The following is a 26,213-nucleotide window of genomic DNA, read 5'->3' on the forward strand; positions in this document are numbered from 1 at the left end:
ATTTTGGTGGAGGAAACAAGAACATTCCTGATAATGAAGAGGAGATAATTATCCCCCAATCAGGGAGGGAAAAAACTTCAAAAGGCTCTGCTTGATCTTACATTAGAGTGAGCTGGGCTGGGTAGCTCCCTTGTGGCTGTCTCATATTTACTGCTTTCCTTAAAGGATAATGACAGAAGCATATTGTCCCTGCTAGCTGTGTTTGATTTACTGGACCTGAAAAAGAGTGAAGCTAATGGATAAAGAAAGGAGCAAAAGGGGTTTTATGGTGCAAGTTTGCACCTTCACATTCCTGCTTTAATTGGTCAACTCATCCTTAGCACAGTTTTCAGCTCTGGACTTGGGCAATTTTTACTCAGAAAAAAAACATACAACATTGCTCCCTTTTAGGAAGGCCAGGCCATATGCTTCTCCTCCCCTCATTCTCAGTCTTTGGCTGAATCCCAAACAGTAGTTCTTCAACCACCATACATAAAAGCTGCTCTCTCTTGTGTGGAGTTTATGAAAAATATAAAACTGTGAAAATATGCATGTGTTTTCAGTGCCTGTTATTGGATAGACAATACCTAGGTTTTGTATCCCCATGATGCTTTACTGCAGCCTTCTTCCAAAACATGCTTGTCTCCTACAGAAACACCACTACTCATAGCAGCTCTGCACTGAAGGAAATAAAACTCTAGCAGCTTCAAGGCATGCACATGGTGGAGTTTTTATCCCATCCACAGAAACAGCAGCGATAATAATAATAATAATAATACAGCAGTTCCCAGATTCTGAGCAGCTCTACCCTTGGCCAGACAGCAGTGTGGTGTGATAGACCAGCACATTCACTGCCACATCCACAGCTCTACTGCTCATGTTAGCCATGGTGCAAGGCTTCATGCTATACCAACCTGGAGTTGTTACAGCAACTGGGTCTGATGGCATCAAGTAGCAGCAATAGGGTTGGCTTGGGATCCTCTCTTCCACACCTAGAACAGCTGTTCAGCAGTACTTCTGCATATTCACACTTTTGGCAGGTGGAACAGGAAGCTCCATGCTGGAGAAGTGAAATCAGCATCCATGGCCAGATGTTGGCGAAACTGTGGATTGGATGGAAGTAGGTCCTCCATCCTCCACCATCCAGTATTGCGGGGGTTGGTTGGTTTGCAGCTTATTATTAATATTAAAATGCTAAACAATATTTGAGAGAAATATGGACACAAAGAGGCCTCATAAGTTTTGGATATTAACAGGCTTCGCCCAAGACATGTCGCTACTTGTGGTGAATGTCAAGATGGTGACTTCTGCACCATGCATGGAAGCCAACTGGACCGGCAGTTGAATCTTGAACACCACCCCAACCCTTTCCCCAACATCTGCCCCCTGAGGTGGCTACCTCACTCTGCCTATTAGAAGAGCAGGTCAAGGTTCTAAAAACCAAGCCTTGATAGCTTGCATGTCATACTCTTTTTTTTCCTTCACCCTTTTCCTTTGAAATTCAGCCACTTCCTAGACTCTCCCGGTTCCCTTCTCCCTATTTCCCTCTCTTTTGTCTCCTGCTTTCCCAATTGTTCCACTCACCCCTCTTTCAGCTCAGGCACTGCCTCTGATTCCCCCACATCTGGCCCTCTGTACTGCTGTAAGGAGTCTTACGAGGCTTCAAACATCAACCAGCTGCTTTGCAGCCCCACTTCTAATCTGCCAGGGTCTGTGTCCAGTAGGACCAGGTAGGAGACAGTGCTACAGCCAGACATAGGGCTCATCCACACTTACTTTTTGACCAGCGCTTTTTAGGTACAGGTCTGTGCTTTCCTGGTCCATGTCTTGAGTGCTTCCCCCCGTCCAGCGCTTTCCCCACAAAACCCAATCTTTGCCGCTGCATCAGAGAAAACGGCAAATTGAGTTTTCTGTGAATTGCCATTTGCTCTTAATCGGTGGTAAAGACTGGGATTTTGTGGGGAAAGTGCTCGGGCAAAAAAACACACAAAACAAAGCAAAGCAAAACCAGTCCAACACAGGCTGAGAAAGCCCAGACCTGGACATGCAGAGCAAAGGTAAGTGTGAATGAGCTCATGCATTCTATGCCCTCTCGACAGACAATTCCTTTGATTCCATCTCTCTTCCCAACTAAGAAACATTCACATCTTTAAAATATTTTGGAATGCTCTAAATATTTGCCTATAATTTGTGCAGTGCATTCAGGGTGCCAAGATGTGCGTCAGAAACCTCTTGCTTAACACTGTTTGCTGTTGTCCACAGTTACTGTTTCTCCTCACAGCTGCAATGTCTGCACCACCTTTTTAAAGGGTTGCGTCTCCTTCCTTGAGTGATCCCAGCCTATCTGGGGAGTGTGCTAACAGATTTAATGATGTAATGCCCAGGGCAAGCTGAGCCAATTGCCCTAGCTCTAAATGCACACCTTCAGTGCCGCCCAACCCTATGCGGGCAGCTACACTTCAATACACTTTCAAGTCACCTTCCAAGAATTGTCAAAAGTGAAGGCAATTTTCAGTGCTGCTGAAAGTGTCCCTGAACAGCAAACCTCATTCTAAACTCATTTCTAAAAATATTATCCAGTGGTTTGTATGGATGTTACGGAAAGAAAACAGGATAAAAGCCAAGAGAAGTGTCATAGTTATTTGACTACCAGGAGTTCCACCCAGATCCCTTATAGTTCCCAGCAGCCTAATCAACTGTCTTTGGGATTCTATGAAGAGTCCTTAGGCTGGGGTTGCAGTAGTGTCCAGCAGCCAAATTGCTTTTGGGTGAGAGTGAAAAGGTAATTAAAGTTACAATTGAGATTACACTTCATAAATTTGTTTAGTAAATTATATTCCCCCCCCCCCAGTGTTTATGAAGCGTAGGTGTTAGCATGGACAGTGTCAGTTGCCGCTATACATTTTTCAGTGTTTTACATTATACTGCATAATATATACCTCTCAGCTAAGGTTGGCCATTTAAATTTTTGTGTCTAAGTTTATATTTTATGTGTTCCAAATCTGCAGCAGCCCTGAAAAAGCTAAAGGGTTATTCTCCCATCCCCATCATCAAAATGCGCTTGGGCCACTTACAGGTATCAATAAATCATTACCTCCGAGTACCAGCTTGAGGCTTTGCCTCTTCTCTCATTCTGTTTAAACCAGCAGGAGGATCTGTGACAGTGACAGGTTTGCCCTCTTGTCATGGATCTGGCCGCTTAGCCTCCGCTCTCTGCTAACCAAGGACAGTGACAGAGCCAGAAAGAGAAGTTCATAGCTAGTGACATCTCCTGTCGGTGGGAAGCAGAGTGGCCTTGTTATATCAGGGCCAAAGGGAGAGCATCACTGAGGTTAAAGAGTACATGAGACTTAGCAGGGTACCTGGCCCAGGCAAAGGAAGGGGACACTGATAACATCTTTCCAGAAGGCAATTGTGCCACATGGAAGGTGCACAATAACCTATTTGTTCACCTAGGCAGAGCCTTCCTTGGGTAGAGAATAGTCTTTCCTGCCATCACATGCTACCTGATCCTTTCAGCTGTGCTCCCTTACTGAGCAGGGGTGGGGAACCTTTGGCCCACCAGTTGTTGCTGAACAAAATCTCCCATCAGCCACAGTTGGCATGGTCAATAGTCAAAGCTAATGGGATTTGTATTCCAACAACATCTGGTGGTCCAAAGTGCTATGGAGCCTTCACAAAAAAAAACTTCCCAGCAGCCTTTCATTTTGCAGACTGAATGAACTCCAGGTTTCTTGGGATTTTTTCCTCCCGCCCTCCCATATGGATCATTAGTCCAGGAGAACAGGAGGGATGGGAAAGAGCCTGCACTCAGAATCTATTGCAAATGTCCAAATCCAACAATATTCTGGGAGAACCATTCATGTGTAGAGCCAGCCCTCAAAAGCAATACAGATGTTTGGTAGTGGCTTGCATGGGAATAACTATGTGCCCAACCACTGCCTGGAAGTAGCTCAGTGAATCACACTGAACATAAATGTGTGTGATCAAGACCAGAATATTAGTGAGATAAGCTAATATGGCACTGTAAACTACCGGTACTTTGCGTTTTCATGTTAGAATAACCAGTTTAGTGGTGTAAGGTTTTGAGAGGTTTAGCCTATTTTATATATTGAGAACTGTTGAGCATGTCTAACCTGCAACGGTTGAGGATTAAGCACTCTGAATGAGGCAGTGGTTCCCCATGTTTCAGATGACATACACGTTTGCTCAAAACAAAATAAAATAAAAAATTCCTTCCAGTAGCACCTTAGAGACCAACTAAGTTACCTGTAACGTTTGCTCAAGTCCAGCAGGGAGATAGAATGAAGGAGCTGCTTCACACAGGGTCAAGTGTGTGTGTGTGTGTGTTGAGAGAGAGAGAGAGATGTATGCCCGAGATGAATGTTTTGTTTTGTTTTTGAAATGTGGGGAAATAAAAGTTTCTTACTCCCAAAAGGAATTTTATGAAATTTATCTTTGAAAATTAAAGTAAATCAGCTTGTAATCAGTTTTAGGCATGAGAGTTTGTTCTCCACCAGCACATATTTGTTTTATAATTTACAGACTATTGATCCAGGGCTAATTCGCCATTTAAGAAGATTGGCATTAGCAAGTTCCATTATAGCATGCTGAGAATTATTATGGGTATTGGCAGCTCTGCTTCATTTACATTTCGCAGACATTCACTTTGATGCAGTGTAAGTTAAAACCCGTGATGTAAGGAAACTATATCAATTTGAAAAGGCAATTAATAATAATAGGTCACAACTAGCCATCCTTTCATGGACATCACTGGACTCATTTTTTCCATACCACTAACCATTTTTGTTTCTATTATCCTGTGGGGTGACATTTTTCTCTGGGAAAGAGACATCCTCCACCAATCTACAGAGTCCCCCCTCCTGGGGCAATTCTGTGTGGTGCACAGGTGTGGTGTATGGTCTTTTGCTCATTTTCACTCTATTTAGCTTTGGCTTGTTAGCAGTGTCTTCACTGTTTACTTTTTGCCAGGTGTCAAATATTAATGTCATAAGCTATCAAATACTGACAGTTCTAGAGATGGTTGCCAAGTACCAAAAAACAACAACATGCATGCCAACAACCTAATATTGCCAAAAAAGACAAAATAGTATTGGAAGTATGTTACCAAATGCTGTCATATGGACTTAAGAAGAGCCTGCAGGATAAGGCCAATGACCCATCTAGTCCAGCGTCCTGTTCTTACAACCGCCAAACAGATGCCTGTGGGCAAGCTGTGGGATGTGAACCACAGAGCAAATACAACATCCCTAGAGTGGACATAAAAAGGGGATGTCTGGACCAGCCAGTCGGAACTTCCTGTTTCCTCCTGGGCTGGGACGGACTTCCTCTGCATGTGACTAGAGGTGAATAGAAGAATTCAATTAAGAGAGTTCACAATGAAATGCCATTGTTTTGCCAATATTTCACCTGATATAAAATCTGACTACCGGTACTTTTTTTTTTTTAGTGTTTTCAGTTTCAGGATTTTGACAAAATATTCTGACACCTGGACTACAGGTTTATTGCAGTGATTCACACAAATAGATTTTTCTCAGTCTTTGAAACAGCAAAGAGATAGTTTCTACTCAACGAAGTTACCGGGTGGTCTTTGTTTTGCGGTGAAACTGTAATAGATAAAAAAAACCATAAATAAAGTGAATGACTAGCAATACTTGCATTGACTGCTTGCAAAAGTCAAATGAAGTTTGTTGCTGGATTAAAAGCCCTGATACACTCAAAATATGTGAGGCACGTTGCCCACAGGCCTCTCTGATTTTGCTCTAGAATTAGTAAACAGTGAGAGCATTTTTTCCCTCCTGTATTTTAGAACCAGCCCACCTTCTTTTTCTCAACAAGACACCTGTTTGCTTGATTATTCTGTGCAATGTCAGAGTGCCTAAACCTGTGAAAAGAACTTCACTGCTTCTACCTACACCGCCAAACTTTTAGCACTTTCTATGACTATTATTTTCTGGCCTTTGATTTTCCGGGACCCAGGAGGCCCACGTTTAATTTCAAACACCAATACTTCAAACTTGTATATTATTTTTTTCTTTACTATCTCTCTCTAGATCTGTCATTTTCTCCCCCTCTCTTTTGCCATCTATTGCTGTCTGCCACTTTCCACCTTTTTCTCTTATGTTCTTCCCTATCCAAAGATGTTTGCTGATGCCACTTCCTTTACATAAGGCCACGAACCACAAATCAAAGTTTAATGTTCTATTGCATGGGGCATCAGGTTTATGTAGCCATCTGTACTCACTCATGTACTCAGGATATGTCCAAGCAGTAAGGGAAAAGGACACAGGTGCCCTCAGCTTGCTTTAAGGTTGACAGCCAGGGAATGTTTAATTCCAGAAATTCAACTTTTCCTCTTGCAAAATACAAATGTTATCATTAAATGGGGCGTCTTGCTCTATTTACCCCTAGCATCAACAACTTGCAGATGTTGTGTCAACCTGCTTCTGTGCCTGTACTATTCTGATGGGCTGGGGGAATATTGGGATGATACCCCAGCCCCAATCAAAATACACATGGAGAAGGCTTGGGGGGGGGAGGAATCCCCTCCAATGGCTCACATTTTGAGAACCTGTATCTTAAACATGACCATCTTTCTCCCATCTTTCTTATTATGCCATACATCCAAAGTCCATGGCTGGTGCTCTGTTCTAAGAGTTCATCTGCCTGCTGATTCACATCGTGGCCATCCAAACCTCTGTAGTGGTGGCTTCCACAGCTGGGACACTTTGCTTTGGGCTTGTCAGATTTTTGATGTCACAAAAACAACCAGCAGATCCTGTGTTTAGGGGATGCTTTCAGGCAGCATTCCATTGGGGTCTGCTCTGGATGCATTACTGTTCCAGAGTTTCATTAATGGCTTATCTTAAAGAAGCAGCAAGTACGCTCAGATCTGACGATGGCTCAAAATGGAGGAACTACAAGCACTAGAGGGCAAGATTAAAATTCAGTGTGATGCTTAAAATAAAAAAAATTAAAGAAATACAGAAATATTAACTGAGGGAAGACTGTCTGGGTTTAGTATATTCTGTGACAAGCTTGGGAAAGGGACAGTACACAGTTCTTGCCTGTGTTTGAGACACACACACACACACACACACACACAAAGTGAGATCACCAGCAGCTTAAGACTCTACAGGCTGCTGTGCCAAAACCAGGCAGAGCAACTCACCTAGACTAAACCTTCTGCTACTGTCAAATCATCAGGATTTAAATGAAGCCATTTGTGTCCGTTCTTCTACCAGAGTTTGTTCTCTGCCATCAGAAAAGAGGATAATTTGTCTTGATAAGGGAGAGATTGGTAGTGGTTCAGTTCATCAGTGTAAATTAATGCTGCCAACCTACACACTGCCTGTTTCATGGACTTTAGTCCCTGCCTGTGAGAGAACTCAGGAAAGGCATTCTGCAATTTTAAAGTGGGGTGTGTGTGTGCGCGCCTGTGGCCCTCCACATGTTATTGGATGATGGGAGATGGAGTGCAACATCTGGAGGGTCATAGGTCCTCCATCTGTAAGCTAAAAGCGTTGGAGGTGAGCCACAAAATCCAGTTCTGAGATCTAATGACTAAATGGGACGAACGGGCTTGAAATGAATGCATTGTTGCAACACATAACCATTACAGTTTGGTAGGTGCCCTGTCTATTTCCTCCATTTTCAATTGGTTACTTCTGTTGAAGAATCTCGGTTATGTTTCCATTATTTTTCTCACTAGAGATTAACAGAGATAATCAATAAGGATAGTGTTTGAATCTCTCTCGAGGGTAGTAGGGTAGTGAAGAAGAAATGATTGTTTTCTCTGAGGTACATCACCTGGGCTTCTTCATCATCTCTCTGCCCTCCCTTTTGGAGTCTATAACCTAAGTCATTTGCTAAAAACTCCCTTGACTGCAGAATGCTCCATGAATGACATAAGTATTGATGCATCAGGGAGCAGAACAGGATGCACTGCACAGCATATGCACCTGAATCTTTTAGCATTACGTGGGACAGAGACACAGTTCATCTGTTTCAGTTCTGTTTAGAAAAACCAGATGGTGTAGTAGTATAACAATCCCCAATACAGTTTTTCAGATATTGAAGTGCTTTGTGTTAAACATTGACATCAAAGGACTTTGAAATGGCCACGCTAAGCAGTCACCATGAAATGTCATTGCTTCATTAGTGTCACTTTAAAGGCATAACATTAGATTTCCAGCGCTGCTGTGTGAGTTCCGTAGCCATATTATGCATAGGGCAGTTTAATTGCCAGCAGCAACAAGTTTCACCCATTTTCTCTTTCTTCTGTGGTTAAGTAGTCACAGTAGCACAAGTACTAGTGTAATCAGACTTAACATGTTTCCATAACTTCAATATATCCCCTACCAACTCTTTGTGTGTGTGTGGTGTGTGCATGCACAGCAGCTAAAAACATATGACATTGCGTGTGGAAAATCTTTTAAAAGCCATAGCTACTCATAATGGGGTTTTCAACTTAATTTATGTGTATATGTATGTATGTCAGTCAGACTAGTCAGAGACATTGTGCCCAATTTTATTATTCTAAACAATTTTAGGGTGCAAAAGTACCCATACTTAGTTGTCCTAAGTTGAGCTTTAGTGATACAAAGTAAAGCTTTAAAAACCCCAATCCTGATGCACAGTGACACTGAAGTAAATGCAAATCATACTAACACTAACCTTTTATGAATAATTCATTATTATTTTTTACAAAAAAAAATCCCAAGTGCAATGGTAATCTTAGTGAAAATTCAGTGTCAAAAATAGCAAGGAAGACTCAAATTCTAAGAACACTATGATGATTACTAAATGACTTGCAATGCCCTTGCAGGTAGTAAGGAGAGAGATGGCCCAAATTATTCTAATTAGGAGTTTTGCTGAGTCAGACAGAAGCTACTGAGCATGAGGTTAACTGGAGGGAGAGTCTTGTTTTCTCCCAGAAAGCTCCAGCTTTGTATTCTCAGGGCTGTCTAACACAAGACTATCTTCTTCATGAATATTACCTCAGTGGAGGAAAGCCATGATAGCCATGTAGGAAAAACCATCCTTTATGGAGTGGTGAGGAACCTTTGGCCTGGGGATCAAATAAAGCCCTCAAGGCTTCTCTGTCTGGCCTAAGACTGTGCTCAGACTATGCACCTTTCCAGGCCACACTTCCTCTCCGCAGGCTATAGCCTTCACTGACCCAGTTCCATCCTTGAGCACTTCTGCATAGCTAGAACATGTCCTTGAACTTTGATCATGCCTGTTTGCCTGGATGGAGAAGTATGTGTATGTGTAGAAATCACTGGTTTATGCATGGCTGAAATGTAGCCTACTGGTCAAAGGTAAGAGCCACATCCATTGCTCTGCCCACTTTTGCCACTGACCATCCCATTTGCTTTTGGTCCTCACCACCAACAGCTTGAATACCTTTCTCCCACCCCACCCACAGCATGCTCACAAAAGAATGTGGCCCTTGGGCTAAAAAATATTCCCCATCCCCTTACCTAAAGGTAACCAGATATTATTGGTAACAAGATATTATTGGACTCCAGCTTCCATCAGCCCTGCACAACATGGCCAATGCTCAGGAATGTTGGGAGTTGTAGTTCAATATTTAAAGGGCACTATATTGCCTACTTCTGGGACTCTAGTGTGACCCAAACCTCTGCCAGAGGGATTATGTTGTCCACCCCTCACCCCATGTTGGTCTTTATAGGAAAAGCTAGTGTTTGCTACTCAGTGAATAATCAGAGCAGAATGTTCTGAAGGCAAATGAAGCAGTTCTACTGTGGAAGCTAAACAGGTTTGGCTCTGGAAGCTGTCTGGATGGAAAAGCAGTCTAGAACAGGCATCCCTAAACTGTGGCCGTCCAGATGTTTTCGCCTACAACTCCCATGATCCCTAGTTAACAGGACCAGTGGTCAGGGATGATGGGAATTGTAGGCCAAAACATCTGGAGGGCTGAAGGTTGGGGGTGCCTGGTCTAGAAGCCATTCAGAAGCCACTCTGAGCTTTCTGGAGGAAAAGTGGGAAATAGTTTGAAAAATAAAGTAAATCATCAGGAAGTGACCCTCAGACTTTTCAAAAAATCTATGTTGCCATAGAAACCCCTTTAGAAAGATAAGGCATCCCAAGGGTCCAAGATTAGCATTTTGTTTGTTGACTTGTAGTCCTAAGATGAAAAAGACACAACTCTTTGCTGCTTTCTAAAATATGCTAAGCAACAATTCTGCACCTGAGCCACCAGTAGAGATGAAAATGTTGGTAACAGACCATGAAGGCAGGAACATCCCAATGAAAAGAGCATCTGCTGTTATGTTTCAGAGCTTTGACATGTGGCTGATGCAAACTTTGTCAGAGAAATGAAGACTATCGTGGAATAAATAGTAGCCTCTTTCCCTTCTGCATTCATTACAGCTTGAATTTATTTATTTAAAGCATTCTGCACCACACTTCATAAGATCAGGTTCCACAGTGGAGTACAATATAGAATATTTAAAACAAAATCTAGTACAATAAAGTGCTAACAGTACAACCCTCTCCTCACAATACTTTCTGATGGCTGTGGGTGAGTAGGATACTGCTTAGTCTCTTCTCCACCAACCTCCACTGGTAGCCAGCAGAAAGCCCTGAAACAGAATGGGGGTACCATGCTGGTGGCTTTGGATCTACTGGATTGCTGAACCCTTCAGCTATGCCAGCCTGCAGCTATAACGGAAGGATGTGGGCAAGGCACTTGGATCAGTGCGGGAGACTACGTGGACTCTAGACTCTTGCCCCTTGTGGCTGATTAAAATGAGCAAGGAGGTGATAGCCAGCTGAGCTACGGAGATGATTAACATCTATATGAAACCACTGAGTGATGTTATCCAGAGATTCAGAGTATTTTGTCATCAATAAGTGGATGACCTGCAGTTCCATATCTCCTTCACATCTGCTGTATCAATGTCTGGCTGTAGTAACGGACTAGATGAAAGCTAATACCGGTGAACTGAAGCTCTATCCATGCACAGTTAGTGGTAGGTTCCCTAGACCAGATGGGTGGAGTCCAGCCTGTTCTGGAAGGAGTTGCGCTCCCCCTAAATGAGCAGGTGTGCAGTTTGGGCGCAGTTCTAGATCCACAAGTAGCACAGAGTGCCCTCCATCAGCCTTGGCTGATGTAAACAGATGGTATCTTGACAAATGCATGTGGCCCCAACCTCACAATTTGTGATATAATAGGGGATACTATTAAGGGCATTTACTTACAGGAAAGGAGAAGTTGGTGGAAGGGAGGGTAATTAGAACCTCTCCCATGACTGTTTTGTAAATCCTCCCCTCCACCAGTTCATTTTCAGATGTGGTGAGAAAGAAAGAAAATCCAAACCACCTGAAAATCACCTGTAGGGTATTAGCAGCCCCTTATGCTAATATTATGAAGGAAAAGCAGGGCTAAGAGCTGTGTGTGTTTCACTCCTTTTTGACCCTCAGACTCCAGTCTTGAACCAATAACAAACTGTGGGTATGGATAGCTATTGCCATCACAACTTGCTTATGAGCAGAGTGATCTCATTGGCTGCTGCTGATGACAGAATGCTGAGTTTGATACACCTTGGTCTGATCCACCAAGGCAATCCTTATGTTCTTATTCTCATTTTTTGCTGAGATGAGGATTATTGATAAAACAACCAAGACATCAATCAATATGTTTGTGGGCCTTGCTTTGACCAAGTGGCTCTTGTTTCTTGGAACGGTAGCTCAAGGTCATAATCTGAATGAACTAGATCTTTCAGCCACATTCAGTCCATCATTTGGAATATAACTTTAGAAAAACTGAACTAGTCCACTGTTTGCTTTAATTTGCTTTTCCTTTGTCCTTATCTGAGAGAAGCACTTGGGGTCAGGGCAAAGGCAGACCTACCAATCCCAAAGCTCTCTCTCCTCCTCCACTCTATTTCTCCAATATTTTTCTGGGAAATGTGCCTATTTCCTGATTCACTAGATTTGAGATCTTTTCTCATCATATTCAACCTCTTAAATATCCCATTGAACCTCTAATTTGCTGAACCATTTATTAGAGACCAGTTACTTATTTTGTGTTTACAGGTCCAGCTCTAATGCAGGTTTTATTTTTATTTTTTATTACATTTATATTCCTTCTTTCCTCTGAGAAGCTTGAGGTGGCAAACACTTCCCAAATTTATAATAAATAGCAATCATCTAACAATCCCTTGAGGTATCTTAGGTTGAGAGTAAGTGACCAGCCCAAGTTCATCTAGTGAGCTACAAAGGTGAGTCAGGATTTGAACCCTGGTCACCCAGGTCCTAGTTCAACATACTAACCCAGGGTGGCCCAACTTTTCATAGTATGTTGGCCACAACAGTACTTTGACATGGAACCCCTAGGCTGCACAGTCTTGTAATGGGGGAAGCGACACACACACAATCCTCCTGCCTTCCCAAAGCTGGCTAAGTGAGGCGCTAGGCTTTAGGAAGGGGGCCCAAGGCTCTGGCAGTGTCCTAGAGCCCTTCCTCTTCATTCCCCAAGCTGGGAAAGTGCTAACAAGGCTTTGGGAAGGAGCAGGACGACTCTAGGACCCTGTCACGCCTCCTTCCCAAAGCCCAGTGGCCTCACTTTCTTGGCTTTGGTAAAACAGTGTGAGGGCCAAATGTTGTTAAGGGCCACCAAAAATGCTCTTAAGTGCTGCATGTTTGACCATTATGCTCTAACCACAACACCACACTGCCTACATGCAATTAAGATTGAAACCTTATACATACTTATCAGGAAGCATGCCACATTGGACACAGTGGGACCTTTTTTAAAAAAAAGCATACAAAGGATTGTGCTGCATGAGATGCGTTTCAGTTGCATTCTAGCTCATTGGGAGGGAACACCTCTCTGAACCCGTTCTGGGGTTTGGGCTCAGGCTTGGGATGCCTCCTTGCTCAGTAGCTTAATTTGCATTAGCAATTTGACAAGACCCTCAGATTTATTTATTTTTAAGTGGATCGTGATGGCGATTGTAGCTATGGAGTTTAAAGCATCCTTCTATTATATGCCTGAATTTGGATCATAATTTTGCAGTATCACTCATTTTCACCATTTGTTTGTTTGGGATTTGCTGACAGCTGCAAGGCTTCTTCTGTAAGGCCTTGGGAAGCCACTGCCAGTGGTGGACATTGCTGGGCTATGTAGACCAGGACTCCACATTCTCTTATAATAGAGCTTCAGGAAGTTGATGGTGCGAACTTCTCATTCCAGGGGCATCACCTATCTATCATACGCAAAACTCTCAGCTCTCGATAATAAAAATGTCACTAAATTCTAACAGAGAGGATTTTGGTTCCTTGCAGAACCACAGAGTTTACCTTGCCCTCTTGACAGCCCTTCAAGCATAACCATACTCCCCACTCAAATCTTTTCTTTTCCAGGCTAAACGTACCCAGTTTGTTCAAGATTTCCTCACAAGACTTGCTTTCCAGATCTCTGACCATCTTGAGAGGGATGTTTGTTACCAGTTGGGTTATAATGCATGCAACATTTACTTTAAAAGTTAGAACTTTAAAAGTTAGTTAAATTTAACACAGTAGCGAAGGGTGAGTGATTACAGGTCAGGACGGAGTACTGCTGTTGCATACCAGATTCATGCTTCACCGTTACTCCCTGCGTACAGCCTCACATGAAGGAAGATATCAGAGATATGCAAAACCCACCCAGCCCTTTTCAGAAATTTCACCCATTCATCAAAATTGTTTTAACTCCCCAATCATACCTGCAAAGGCTGTGGGCGAGCAGAGCAGGACTCTTCAGAATTGCCTTGAATTTTGTTTAACACATCTGAACTAGATGCAAATGCAACCTTTAGCAGAATCCCAGGATGCAAACTCACGAATTAGGTGCTTCCTAATGCTTTTTCATCACCCTATTGGGCAACAATTCTACCATTTGATGAAATAAGGTGGTAGGCAGAGGTGGTGGAATTCTGTATTGTTCCATTTCAGACTATAGTTGGGTAGCAGTGTGGTTTTTTATTATTATTAATGCTCCTGGTCCCCTGCACATAAAACACTCTCTGCATGAAGCAAAACCATCAAGGAGATGGCTGTGCTAACACACTTTCCCTGATGTGCTCATTTACTACAAAAAAAGGATACCCTTCTCCTTTGCAGTCTTCTCCCTCCTCTTCTGTGGGGAGCATTCAGAAATACAAGCTTTCACCTGCAGAACGAACTGACCCAATGCAGAATGCTATCACTTCGGTTTTGCTGCAGTCGTTTTCACACATTCACTGAATGTGGGGAGGGCAGAATTGCATCCACTGCCTCCACTCCATGCTAGAGTATCAAATGTGAATGAGTGGTGTAGGCTCTGTCTGCATAACCAGGGGGGGGTTAAAAAGAGAGGGGGGGGTCCTGAGTCCAGCGTACAAAGCTATGTCTGACTGCACATTGCTACCCACCTGGTTCTGCTCAGACGTTTCGCTGCATGCATAGAGAGTCTGTCCCTCCACAGGTTCAGTGAAGTGCTGGTTGTTCTGAGAGCATGGTATGTAGAGAGTTAAAACGGGGGGGGGGCACAACCTGGGTGGCAAATGGGTACCTTTCCCCACTCTTTCAAAACATGATTGAAGATGAAGTGGGAGGAGTCTCATACCTGCTCCTGAGATTGAGCGGGAAAGTGCAGCGTCTTCATTCACCTGGCTTGCCAAGGTGTGCTCGGCTCCTGCATGCGGCACGGCACAGACGCCTCTGTTTCCACAAAACAGCCTCCCCACAGCCACGCCCCGAAGGTCCAGGCCACAGAGCAGCGCCCAGGTCCAGGACCTCACAGGGCACCTTCTTGGGGCTCTTTAGACCAGCCCTCCCCCTCCCCGCCCCCCTCTTTCAGCTCCGTGACAAACCCATCCCGATATAACTTGTGGACACGCGCTCCCCGCCCCCCTCTGCTTACTACCATTCAGTTAAGGTGGCTCCGGCGAGGGGGGGTTACGCCCGCCTTTTTCCCGCCTCTGGGCGCTGAGGGGAAGAGGGGGGAAATGAGCTTATCTCGCCAGTCCTGCAGAGGGTGGCCTCTGTGTGAAGGGAGCCCGAGAGCGGGGCAGGGCAGGGGTCTATGGGCCTCGCCCCCCCCCCCGAAAGGCGGACTCTGTCCTGAGCTCCCCCCCCCCACCCCCAGCTCCCTCGGCCGCCGGCCCCTGGCGTCGCGGGGCTGCGACTCCTTCGCAGGGGGCCGGGACTGGGCGGGCCTAGAGAGGGAGGCAGGCGGGAGAGGCGGCGGCTCCTCGCGCAGCCTCTAGCTGTCCCCGCCCGCTCGACAGCAGCAGCTCCTCTCGAGCCCGTGTGAGCAGCGGCGGCGCAGGCAGCTCCGGCCAGCGCTCGGCGACGAGGATGCCCAGCCCGGCACCTCCGCAGTGCTCCCGCTCCGCCCCGGCATGGTGAGTGAGGGAAGGCAGGCAGGCAGGCGGGGGTGCGCGCAGGGTTGGCGGACAAGGGCGAGGGAAGAAAAAGAGGAGGGGACGGAAGGTGGCCGGCTAGGGCTGCGTTCAGCGCAGCCTGCCAGCTCCTGCCCAAGGGTCGCTGCTGCTGCTGCTGCTGGTAGTGGTAGTGGTAGTGGTGCTTCTTCTCGCCAGAGACGGTGCCAAGGGAATTCCCTGCCCGGTGAGCTTCTGGGAGCTGTTGCTGCCCCGCTCTCCGCTTCGGCGCTATTCTGTCCGGGCAGCAGCCACACTTGCCTGCCCTCCTCTTCTTCCGTGGCACCCATGCCAGCTTGGGCGGGAGGTTTTCCTTCCTTACCCAAGGCGACCCTCTGCCTGAATCTCTCCCCCCACCCCCACCCCGCTCTTAACTCTCTGGCCGCTTGGAGTGGGCCCCCCTTGGAGGGGCAGCTGCTGCAGCACCCGCTGGCACGTCGACCCCCCCCCCCTTTCCCTTGCTCATTTTCTCCTGGGCCAGGTAGCCTCTGATATCCTCTTCTCTCTTATAGCACATCACAGGAGGAGCTGTGATCAGCTCGGGACTTTCCGGGTAAGAAGAGCCCATTCTTGCTCCGAAGCAGCCAAGTTGTGCCTCTTGCTTCTTGCCGGGATGAAGAGGCAACTCCAGAGACGGAGGATGGATCTGGGCTGCTGCCAGTGAACCGCCACCGAGGAGCTCCTGATTCCTACCCCTGTTCACCATCCATGGAGTGGCAGAGCCGAGATCCTTGATTGGGCTGGGCAGAGCCCTCTGCCTCCCATCTTTTGCTCCTTCGGCTCACCATGGGGTGGAGACATCTCCTGTTGCTCCTGCCTCTTGCCCTGTATGCCTTGGCGCTGCTGCTAACCACACAGGCAGCTGGGCCCCTACGGACAACCAAGGGCAACCGGACACAGGGGGCAGCAGCCCCCCGGCGACCATACAAACCTGCCAAGGAGCAACAGAACCAGACGCTAGCCAGCACACCACCATCTCCTGTGGCAGCTGGTAGTGGGGGAAACCGTGGGCGCAGTCCAGCAAGGGTGCCCTCTAATGTCAGCGCAGGCAGCTCTGTGCCAGCGTATGAGACATGCATGGGCTACTACGATGTGAGCGGGCAGTGGGACAAGGAGTTTGAGTGCAACAATTCCCAGAAGGATTTCCGCTACTGTTGCGGCACCTGCTATTACCGCTTTTGCTGCAACAAGCGCTCTGAGAAGCTGAATCAGGATAGGTGCCGGAATCAGGGCCCGCGCCCCAACACAGATCTAATGACCCCTGCCACCAGTAACGATGGACCTGGAGGTATACCCAATGGGTATGACCCAAATGAGGACAACACGAATGCCACCGTCTACATTTCATGTGGTGCCGTTGCCTTTGTTGTCATTGCAGGCATTTTTGCCAAGGTGGCCTATGACAAAGCACGACAGCCACCGCAGGAGATGAACATCCACAGGTGAGAACAGGGTGTGGATTTTGTACCTATTTACTTCCCCCACAACCTATGCAATGAAAATGCATTAGTGAGAGTGAAGTATGAGCACTCAGTAATGACGGCATCCTACAGCATGGGAAGAATCCCCCTTTCTCACAGAAACACAGCTACTTCCCTCACCTTAGGTGATTAACAGTGGCCCAACTTTTTTCTCCTTATAAATGGGTTGACTGTATTCCTTGATCTTCCATAGATCTCTGCTGTCCTGCAGGGAATGGAAGAAATAGTTCTCTTTAGGGCACTTGAGCCAGTCCTTTCACCTGCTGTACAGCATAGTTCCTTCTGTGTCCCAAGGAGCTAAGTACAGATGTAAAACTACTTTCTGGAAGAGATTGCCCCATATCCAGGCACCATACAGATCCCAAAAGAAATTGCTTTACAGACAAGTAAGAGTAAGGAGTGGAGAGAAAGAGCCAATCTTTCTTACCAGGACAATTGCCTCCTTTGCTCAGAATCTTCTTGCCTCCATGTGAAGAACCATATATAGAGTCTTGCATGTTATACCATACATTCATATTTCTTCCCTTTTGTATTCTTGCTTTGTGAACAACAACAAAATAGTATACCATTTTCGTAACAAGGACAGGACATGCTATTGGGAAGTAGGTTTTCATTTCCAATTCTGGAAAAGGAGGTGGCTTAAAACACACACAGTTCTCTGCTCCTTTAGTTTAACACTGGATTAATAAAACAGACATAATGAACAGAAGTTAATTGGTACTGTAAGTGCAAATGTTTAAAATGGGTCTTCTAGTAAGAAGACTGTAATGGATTCTGAACTAGTTACACTGAGACATGTATGTGGAGAGGGAGTTATGTTTTTAAAACTACTTACTCAAACTCAGATTACAGAGAGTTACAAAGGAAAATGTATGCATCATCACTTATAACAACTGTGGTGGAATTTACTCTTCAAAGAAATAAGTGTTTTCTTTAGGCTAGCTAGGCTGGGGAGGAGAAACAGAGAATCTTCTTATCTGAGATTCAGCTATCTATATCTTGCTGTAGTTGGGGGAGCACCTTCTAAATGGATGGTGTAGGTGTCTCAATTCTCCAGCAATTGTGAGCATTATTTTATAGGCCAATTACCGTAACCACCTGGCAAGTCTTACTTCGTAGGCTTTGAATCTAAGACCTTTAAATTTACTCCTTCAAAATCCAAAGACCTTTAAATGTGCTAACTGCAACAATCTTGATAAGGTCCTAAAATTAACAGGTGTTTAACCTTTTGTAATCTACCCCCATCTCTGACGTGTCCTTCAAATCCTCCATTTCTTCCAACCTTGTATGTTGTATCTACCTTTCGGCCATTTAGATTATTAACTTGCATTATCTCCACAGCAAAGCACAGACTTACATAATAACAACCAGGCCTTAAGTAAGGAAATAGCTGCCCACAGACAACAATGCTGAATGTTTTAAAAGCACAAATGAGGGAACCCCCTCCTTTCACATTTCAGCACTGCAGCTAAATATTAACTCTACATGAATGCACTGTTTTCTATGTTGCTTTTGTTTTATATTAAAACAGACTTCACTATCTTTTCACCCTCTTCAGACACCTTTTCAGATAAACACAAAACATGGACAGGGATTTTCCTTGCACCCATCCTAGTTTGTCTGTTCAGCACTGGACAGTTCCCTTTATATTGGTTAAGTTGTACAAGAAGCTCACTGGGCTTCTGTTTTACATCTCACATGGGTTCCATCTGTTCTCCCCAAACTTAAACAACTGTTGCTGTCTACTATAACTATTCCTCTTGTTCCTCTTTCCGCCCTCCCCGTTGCCACCTGTTCATCCTTCATCACTCCACAGCCCACCCAACCCTTAGTATCTTGGCACAAATACATATCCACTCCCTGGGTTCTCTGATCCCAGTGTCCCCCCCCCCCCTGCCGGTACTTCCTTGTGGCTGGCACTCTGTGTGCCCAGTTACTTCTTGTTTGTAGTGATCAAAAGCTAGAGAAAAGGGAAAGTTTTCCTTCTCCCATGTTAACTGCAATAGGACTCACCTTACTGTGTCTGTTACCAAGCTACTCTTGTCACATACCCCATGATATTTTGGGAAGGAGACCCACCACTCTGCATTTTGATAATTTGTTTTTATATTGTTTTAATTCTACTATAGTTTAAATACTTTAAAGCTATTGTCTTTTATATGTTTTTAGCTTTCTGTATTTTATCTCCGTTGTTTTGATTTCTGTAAGCCGCCTTGAGTCCCAGTCTTGATAAAAGGCAAGATATAAATAGATTACAACAACAACAATAGTAACCTTGTATTCCTCCCTCATTAGGGAGCAACTATTCCAACTCCTTCTATTTTCCAGCACTTCTGGGGTATTATAAAGTACCACTTGAGTGCCAAAGATGACACACAGTGTTTTTTTCAAAAAGAGAAGGGTAGGGAGTGTTGCGTAGCAGGAATACATTTGAAATGTGTAAAGTCATATGTGTGCCCTTCATTTTACCTCTGTGAATGGCTACCCCCTCTCTCCAACTGACATGCACCATTGAGGCAGGACCCCAGAACCATGCCAAATTATTAAAGTTTGGGCATATGTGCCTCACAAATGTAAGCATGTAAAATAATTTATATTGAGATATATTTTTAAAATATGCAACAAGAACAATCTTCCTAACAGAGAGAAAAAGCTGTCATTGCACAACTATCATTCATTTAAGTCATCAGTTAAAGACTGTTTTGTCAAAATACTTGACCACAATTTTTAAAGTGAAAGACAAGTGTCCTTTCCCTAGTTGAATGGAATACCAGCATGCCTATAGGTAAATTCTCAAGACAGCCCCCATCCCCGCAAAGCCTCCATTTATAGTCTTTTTTCTGATTTATAAGACCTAAAAACAATTTCCTTTAATTTCTCTCTTTTGCCTACTTTCTAATATGCAGAGAAGGGCAACTAACTCATCAGTTGGTACAAGTTATCACAGCTACACATACACCACACACTGAATCTGAACCTTCCTGCCAAACCTTAGCTACAACTGCAATCTTAAGGTTTCTATTCTGAAGGGTTATACCAGGACAGAGTTTGAATCTAGAACACCCTTGGCTCTTAGTCAATACATTATGGTTGCTCATACTTATGCCACACACCCCAAAATTGACACAGTCAGAAAATGGGGGTCAAAAATTATTTTTATTGCAGTTTGGATAGAGTCCTGGTGGCTAGCAGGAGCTGAGCATGTGCATCTTTGGCATATAATACTGAAAGAGGCTCTTGTTTGTTTCGATGGCTGTTTTGTTGAAGCCAGCATGTCTCAGTGAACAAATGACATCTCTGATGAATTTGGAAACATAGCACATGTTCCTCTTTCCCACATGTTCCTTTTGCTACATATAATGCCAGGGGGTTGGAGACCTCCCATTAAAATCATAGGGAGCCCTGTCAGCCCTGTCTAAACACCTCTTGTCATTTCTATTCCTTTGAAGTTCCCATTTGCTTTTTTAAAAGATGAATTCTAAATTGTGAAATGAATCACCTGTATGCAGATGAAGGGCATGAAAGAATGAATGACAGAGTGAGCGTTTGGGGGGGGGATGACTTCAAATATCTTTGAAAAGAGTTGATTGACTTTTATTATTAGAATATAGTAGATGACAAAAGATTATGCCTTTCAGAGACGTTTAACCTAAATTTGATCAACAGTGGCACAATGGTTTAAATATTGTGAAGCACTGATCCAGCTTTCCGGATGGGGTGGGGAATCTCTTCTAGCTCAAGGGCCGCATTCCCTTGTGGGCCACATGCCTGTGATGGGCAGGGCTAGAAGTGTGAGGAGCAGTGGATTTGACTCTTACCTTCATATAGATGTTCCCCTAGATTCCATCCAGAGGCATTGCACATGTACAATGTTTGTTCATGCTACATCCAGGCAAGCAAACGGCACTATTACAGTTCAGAGATACATGGCATTCGGCAAAAGCACTTGAGGAGGACACATAGTAAGGTCTGGGGAGGGTGTGGCCTTATGACATTCCCGAGAGAGAGGGGGGGGGGGGTTAGATGGCCACATATCTGAGGTTCCCTACTTCTGCACTAGAGGCTGCACGGCCTGTTGTTTGTCTCTGTTTTAAAAGTGACAAAACTACACTTGTCAAGGCATGTCAACTCTTGATACCATGACTAGTATGCTCCTGTATCCCAGAGTTATGCAGAGGTATTGGGTCTTTAGAGATGACTAAATGGTGAAAAGTTGGGGGATAGGAACAGGAATGTTGCATCTGTTCGTATGAGCTCTGATGGAATGTTGGTGATGCAGATGTAACAGGGAAGACAGTAATGGTTGGTTGCATTCCAAACTGGGTTGGGGACTAGGCAGTCGTCCAGCAATTGCAAGCACCTTTCCAGATTCAAGTGTGTGATGAATACAATACTTGCAGCAAATAGCACAATGGTTTAACTTAAAACTGTTTTCTTAAAAAATAAAAAAGCTCATTATATGCCCAATGCTGTTTCTATGGATTTTAGTGGGAAGGATATAAAGCCCTAAATTGTAATGGATTTCACTTAGTGTAGAATTTGATAGAGGGCATGTAGGTACTGCGACAATTCTTATTTAGCTCTTTGAGGAAGCAGCATTAGCTCAGTGAGAGGAACTTCCAGATGGATACCAGGCCTTTTAGTTGCTTCTGACAATGGCAATCTCATCTGTGCATGAAGAACTGCCACTGCTGGTGGGTCTTGTGAAGAGTGCATTTCACAACTAGAAAGAAAAAACTTGTTTCTGTCATTTTCTTTCTCAAAAAGCAACACTATCCGTGTTCTTGGAGGGTGGCATTGCCCAATGAACATTCAATATGATTTTTTTAAAAAAATAGTTATAAGTGAGATTAGAGTGGCTGGGGAGACCCAGCCAGATGGGCGGGGTATAAATAATAAATTATTATTATTATTATAGTTGGCATAAGTCTATGTGCATATAGTTATTTCTATATCCAGGAAGGGTTCCAATCTATAGAAAACATAATGTGGCTAAAGTGCCAGGCAAAGCATGGATTGTAGTTTTGAATTGCCTACAGCAAAACAAAGAACTTTTAAACAATACTAAAATTTATTTATAAAGGCAAAATTTCAGGCATATTAAAAGAAACATAAAAAGCATCCTGAACATTTCACCAATTTCATCTACATTTTTTTTAAAAAAAATACTTGGGGCTCCTATGTTAATTGCATAAACATAGATACCTTTTTTATTCAGTCAGACTGGATGTAAAATATATGGGGAAGAATCATGTTTGTATTGTCATAACAGGTGGACTCTACAGTTTTTCTCTTCTTCTGGGGCATCTGTTCATAGAATTATAGAGTTGGAAGGAACCCTTTGGGTCATCTACGCCAACTCCCTTCAATGCAAGAATCACAACTAAAGGATCCCTGACAAATAGCCATCCAACCCTGTTTAAAAACTAGCACCACCTCTCGAGGTAGTCCCTTCCACTGTCAAACAGCTTTTACTGTCAGAAAATTATTCCCAATTGTTATTCAGAATCTCCTTTAGTCAGAATCTGTTACGGTTTCTTGCTTAACCATATTCATATATTTTATTTAACTTACTTCTGACTACACAGGTACTTGTGGCAAGGTGAATTGTAGAAGTCTTTTCATGCTTGTTGTTTGGTGAGCACAGATCGTGCAACCATGAAGGTTTCCTTTTAGCCTTCATGTTCTGCAATTCCGAACTCTGCTGTTAGACTTTCCCCAGAGCTTCCCCCTCCATAAAACGATCCGCATTCTAAACTAATTCTGCTACTGAGGCATGTAGCCTAGAAATAGCTGTGCAATGATCTTGCCCAAGTAAAGAAAAGATTTGCACTTGTTGGCTCTGCCATTTCTGCCTCTCTCACACGTGTTAGTTTAGATAGTGGGACTTCAGCCTTGAGTGGATTATTGTAAACAGAGTTGTTCTGCCTCAGAATCAACGAGTGTGTATGTGTGTGTGTATACCAAAAAAGTGCTCTAAATCAGGCCCCATATATGTTTAAGTCTGCACCCGAAACACACAAAACACCCGAAAACTCTAAGTGCATACTTTGATCTCACCATACTCCAGTGATACTTGGTGGAAATTTCAGGGTATGCTGCATATTTTTTGATGTGGCTATGGATGGAACACTGCACACCTTATCTGTCTTCCTCCTATCTAATTAATTTCCCTGAAATCTGGCAACTTTATATTTTGCTGTCTCTGAAGTTAGGTTTTCATTTTCTAGTACTTACCAATGTTGCTTCTTTTTCTCCTGCTTCTGTTAAATTCATATTGAAACTCTTGCTCATGTTGGCAGATGCTTCTGGGATTCCTCCAAAGCACGGATTCTTCTGTGCCATGAGCTTTTGCTCACATTTGCATTAGCCTGGGCTAGTGCAAATCCATAGGTCATTTTTATATTAGATGTGCACTGCTGCACAACAGACCCTGGTGATTTTGCATTTAACTGCAACATCCCTATTTTCACTCTCAGGAACAGTGTTGGCAGCTGGCTGCCTCACATCACTCAGCATTCCTAACTGGGCATGTATTGTATTGTTGGATCAGCAGGAGCTAACACTTCAGGTGTATCTTGAGAGAACTGTAGTATTTTTCTACCCAGAAATAAGTTTGAACTCTACCTTTTTGCCACATAACAATCAAATTCGCCTGTAAGTGTGTTACTCCTCTAAGCCATACCTTATGATTCTTAGCCGCTGTAAGTCATATGCTGATTTATTGTTAGCAATGATTTGGATATGTGTGACAGAGGAGATGTTGGTAATTTACTGGCTGTTGGACTTACCTTTATCGCCAATTGTAACTAGATATTTTTTTTTGGGGGGGGGACAGAAGTCCTTTGGCCATGCAGAAACACCAACATACTTTTATTTCAGGAATGTGACCCTCGCCTCCTAAACATATACTGCCCACAGCCATCACACTCAGCTGAGATAATTTTAGTTGCCAGCTGTGTTTTCATTTCTGTTGCTAGAGTTTGGTTGTGTAATGTTGTTGTGGACCTCTGAATTAGAGTTGCATTTCTGCGATGGTCTGTGTACATCTCTCCACAGCATCCCTTACTTGAGACTCTAGTTACAGAGAGGATCCAGGAACAAGAGATACTACAACAGAAATGCTACTAATTTTGTTGAGCCTGCATTTTTGTTTTGGGTCAGCCTTGATTTTCCCCATCAAATTATTCTTCCCTGTCATGCACAAGCACCTACATACGAGAAGTAATGGCGTCTAACCATTAGTGAGGTGCATTTCAATGGATTTCTATTAATTTCCTGCCTCTGTATAGTGCACCAAGCTAATAACATTACAAGCTGGAATTCATTCAGAGCTTTTTGAAGCTTTGCTAATTAGGAGAAAACCTGTCAGTGCCAATGGGGCTGTATTGGTGTTTTAAAGAAAACTCTGGCTCCATCCATCGCTTAAGCTTTGCTGAGGTCTACACAGTCACAGGAATGTTCCTCTCTCACACCCTGACTGAATTTTATAGTATAAGTTAACGTTCCATAGCCCTTTCCAGTTTCCTAGCCAAAAGCTGCTATTTCTACACAGGAACACCATTGACACATGATGCAGAGTGTGTGTCTTTTGTACCCAAGAATTTCAAGTAGAAAATGTATTAAAAAACAAAAAACAAAACAGTCAAATGTTTGGAGCTAGCAATGCTTGATGTCAACTGGCCATACTTGCATCTCCACTAGAAAGGCAGCTGCTCTTTCGCATGAGGTTCCCCTGGGTGTCATGCTTCAGTCTGTTTGTCTTCTTTACTAACCCCCCTTTCAAAGTGACAGTGGCTCTTCATTTTGCACGCTTATTATGATACATGAATGTGAGTAATCTCAGTACTTGAACCTGCAGCCCACTCACTCGGCACGTACATTGTGAACCACCAACGTATGCCCTTCTCAACAGCCATAAGCAGGATACAATAGTACACAGACAGATTCACAAACAGACACATGCATGCAGAGCTCTAAAGCCTGAAACATGCACCATTCAGTTACTTTTTATTTTTATTTTTACAAATGACACCTGAAACATTTTATAACATGTGCTTCCAAATCCTCTCTAGGAAACTCTCTGTAACACCGCAGGAAATGCATAGACGTTTGGGTTCTGGAGGGGAAATGGAAGAGATGGGCAGGGAAGTGGGGCATTGAACTGAATATCTGCTTCCTGTGAAGTGTGGTGTAACATACATTCAGGAACCTAGGAAGTTTTCAGTACTGTGCTGTTAAAACCGATGAGTATATAAACCAGGCCAGAATCAATTTGACAAACGGGCTGCCTGCTTGGATAGCATTTTGAACTTTCCATGACACTCGGGCAGCCTGAAGATGGTTACCAGACTGACCGATGAATGGCAGATAGTTCAGCAAAATCCTGACAGCCTGTTCCTCATCTTCCCCTCCCTCTGTTTCCCACGGGAGATGCATCCTTTCAGGTGAGCTGCCCGGTTGTCTGCATGAATAAGCTCTGACAGCCTCTTGCCTCTGGCCAGGCAGCATAAAAAGTGAGTATAGGAAGCCACTGCTATCTCTTGGAAGGCTGTGATGGATTTCAGCAAGATCACCACCACATAGGCCCAATTCCAGCACATAGATTTGAATGAAAGGACTCTTCCTACTCAAGGAGGGCTTGGTTTCAAATGAGAGCAGTTAGAATACTTTGTCTTTGGGCCTTGGCTTTTCCTGAAGTCTTCTTCACAAATTCACACAAATAGTGGGAAGTCTTCTTCACACTATCGCTACAATTGAGCAATCTCTCATGTCAATATAAGGTGTAGATTCTCCCTTAAGGAAGCAGAATCTTAGTGGAGCAGCTAATGGATGCCCATGCAAACAATAGGCAGACTATGGTTATTCACAGAAACAATCCTGTTCCTCACACAGTTGCATGGCAAAGCGGAGTTGACCAGTGATAGCTACTTAATAATAATAATAATAATAATAATAATAATAATAATAATAAATTTTTTATTTGTACCCCACCCATCTGGCTGGGTCCCCCCAGCCACTCTGGGCGGCCTCCAACAGATATTAAAATACATTAAAAATACTTATTTCATGTGCATCGACGATACACTAATGATAGTCATTGGTGCCAACTGCTCACATGTTTTGGCAATGAGCAGAAGGTGTCCTATGCACTGTCCTTATATTAATCTATGGCTTCAGTCATGGGTATATGAGGGATGCAGTGCAAATGTTATCATCCACCCAGATCTGGGTGACTTTCCACTGAAAGGGCTGCCGCAGAATAGTTAACTGTTCTGAGAAAGGTAGGAGCAGAAGA

At 43.9% G+C, this 26,213-nt stretch overlaps 1 protein-coding gene across 6 annotated transcripts in view; it reads left to right on the plus strand.

The window, feature by feature from the left end:
• The first annotated feature begins 15,247 nt into the window (after positions 1 to 15,247).
• SHISA6 (shisa family member 6) overlaps positions 15,248 to 26,213 on the plus strand; it is a 256,732-nt gene continuing 245,766 nt past the window's right edge. For 3 of the 6 annotated variants that reach the window (XM_033139587.1, XM_033139592.1, XM_033139591.1), the window contains exons 1-2: positions 15,249 to 15,398; positions 15,947 to 16,876. In XM_033139587.1, the coding sequence (XP_032995478.1) occupies positions 16,221 to 16,876 (656 nt within the window). In that variant the 5' untranslated portion in view covers positions 15,249 to 15,398; positions 15,947 to 16,220. Of the gene's footprint in view, positions 15,399 to 15,946; positions 16,877 to 26,213 lie in introns of all 6 variants that reach the window. The other 3 variants (XM_033139590.1, XM_033139593.1, XM_033139594.1) reach the window with 2 other exon arrangements.

Source organism: Lacerta agilis, chromosome 2, assembly GCF_009819535.1.
Source record: "Lacerta agilis isolate rLacAgi1 chromosome 2, rLacAgi1.pri, whole genome shotgun sequence".
Lineage (NCBI taxonomy): Eukaryota > Metazoa > Chordata > Lepidosauria > Squamata > Lacertidae > Lacerta > Lacerta agilis.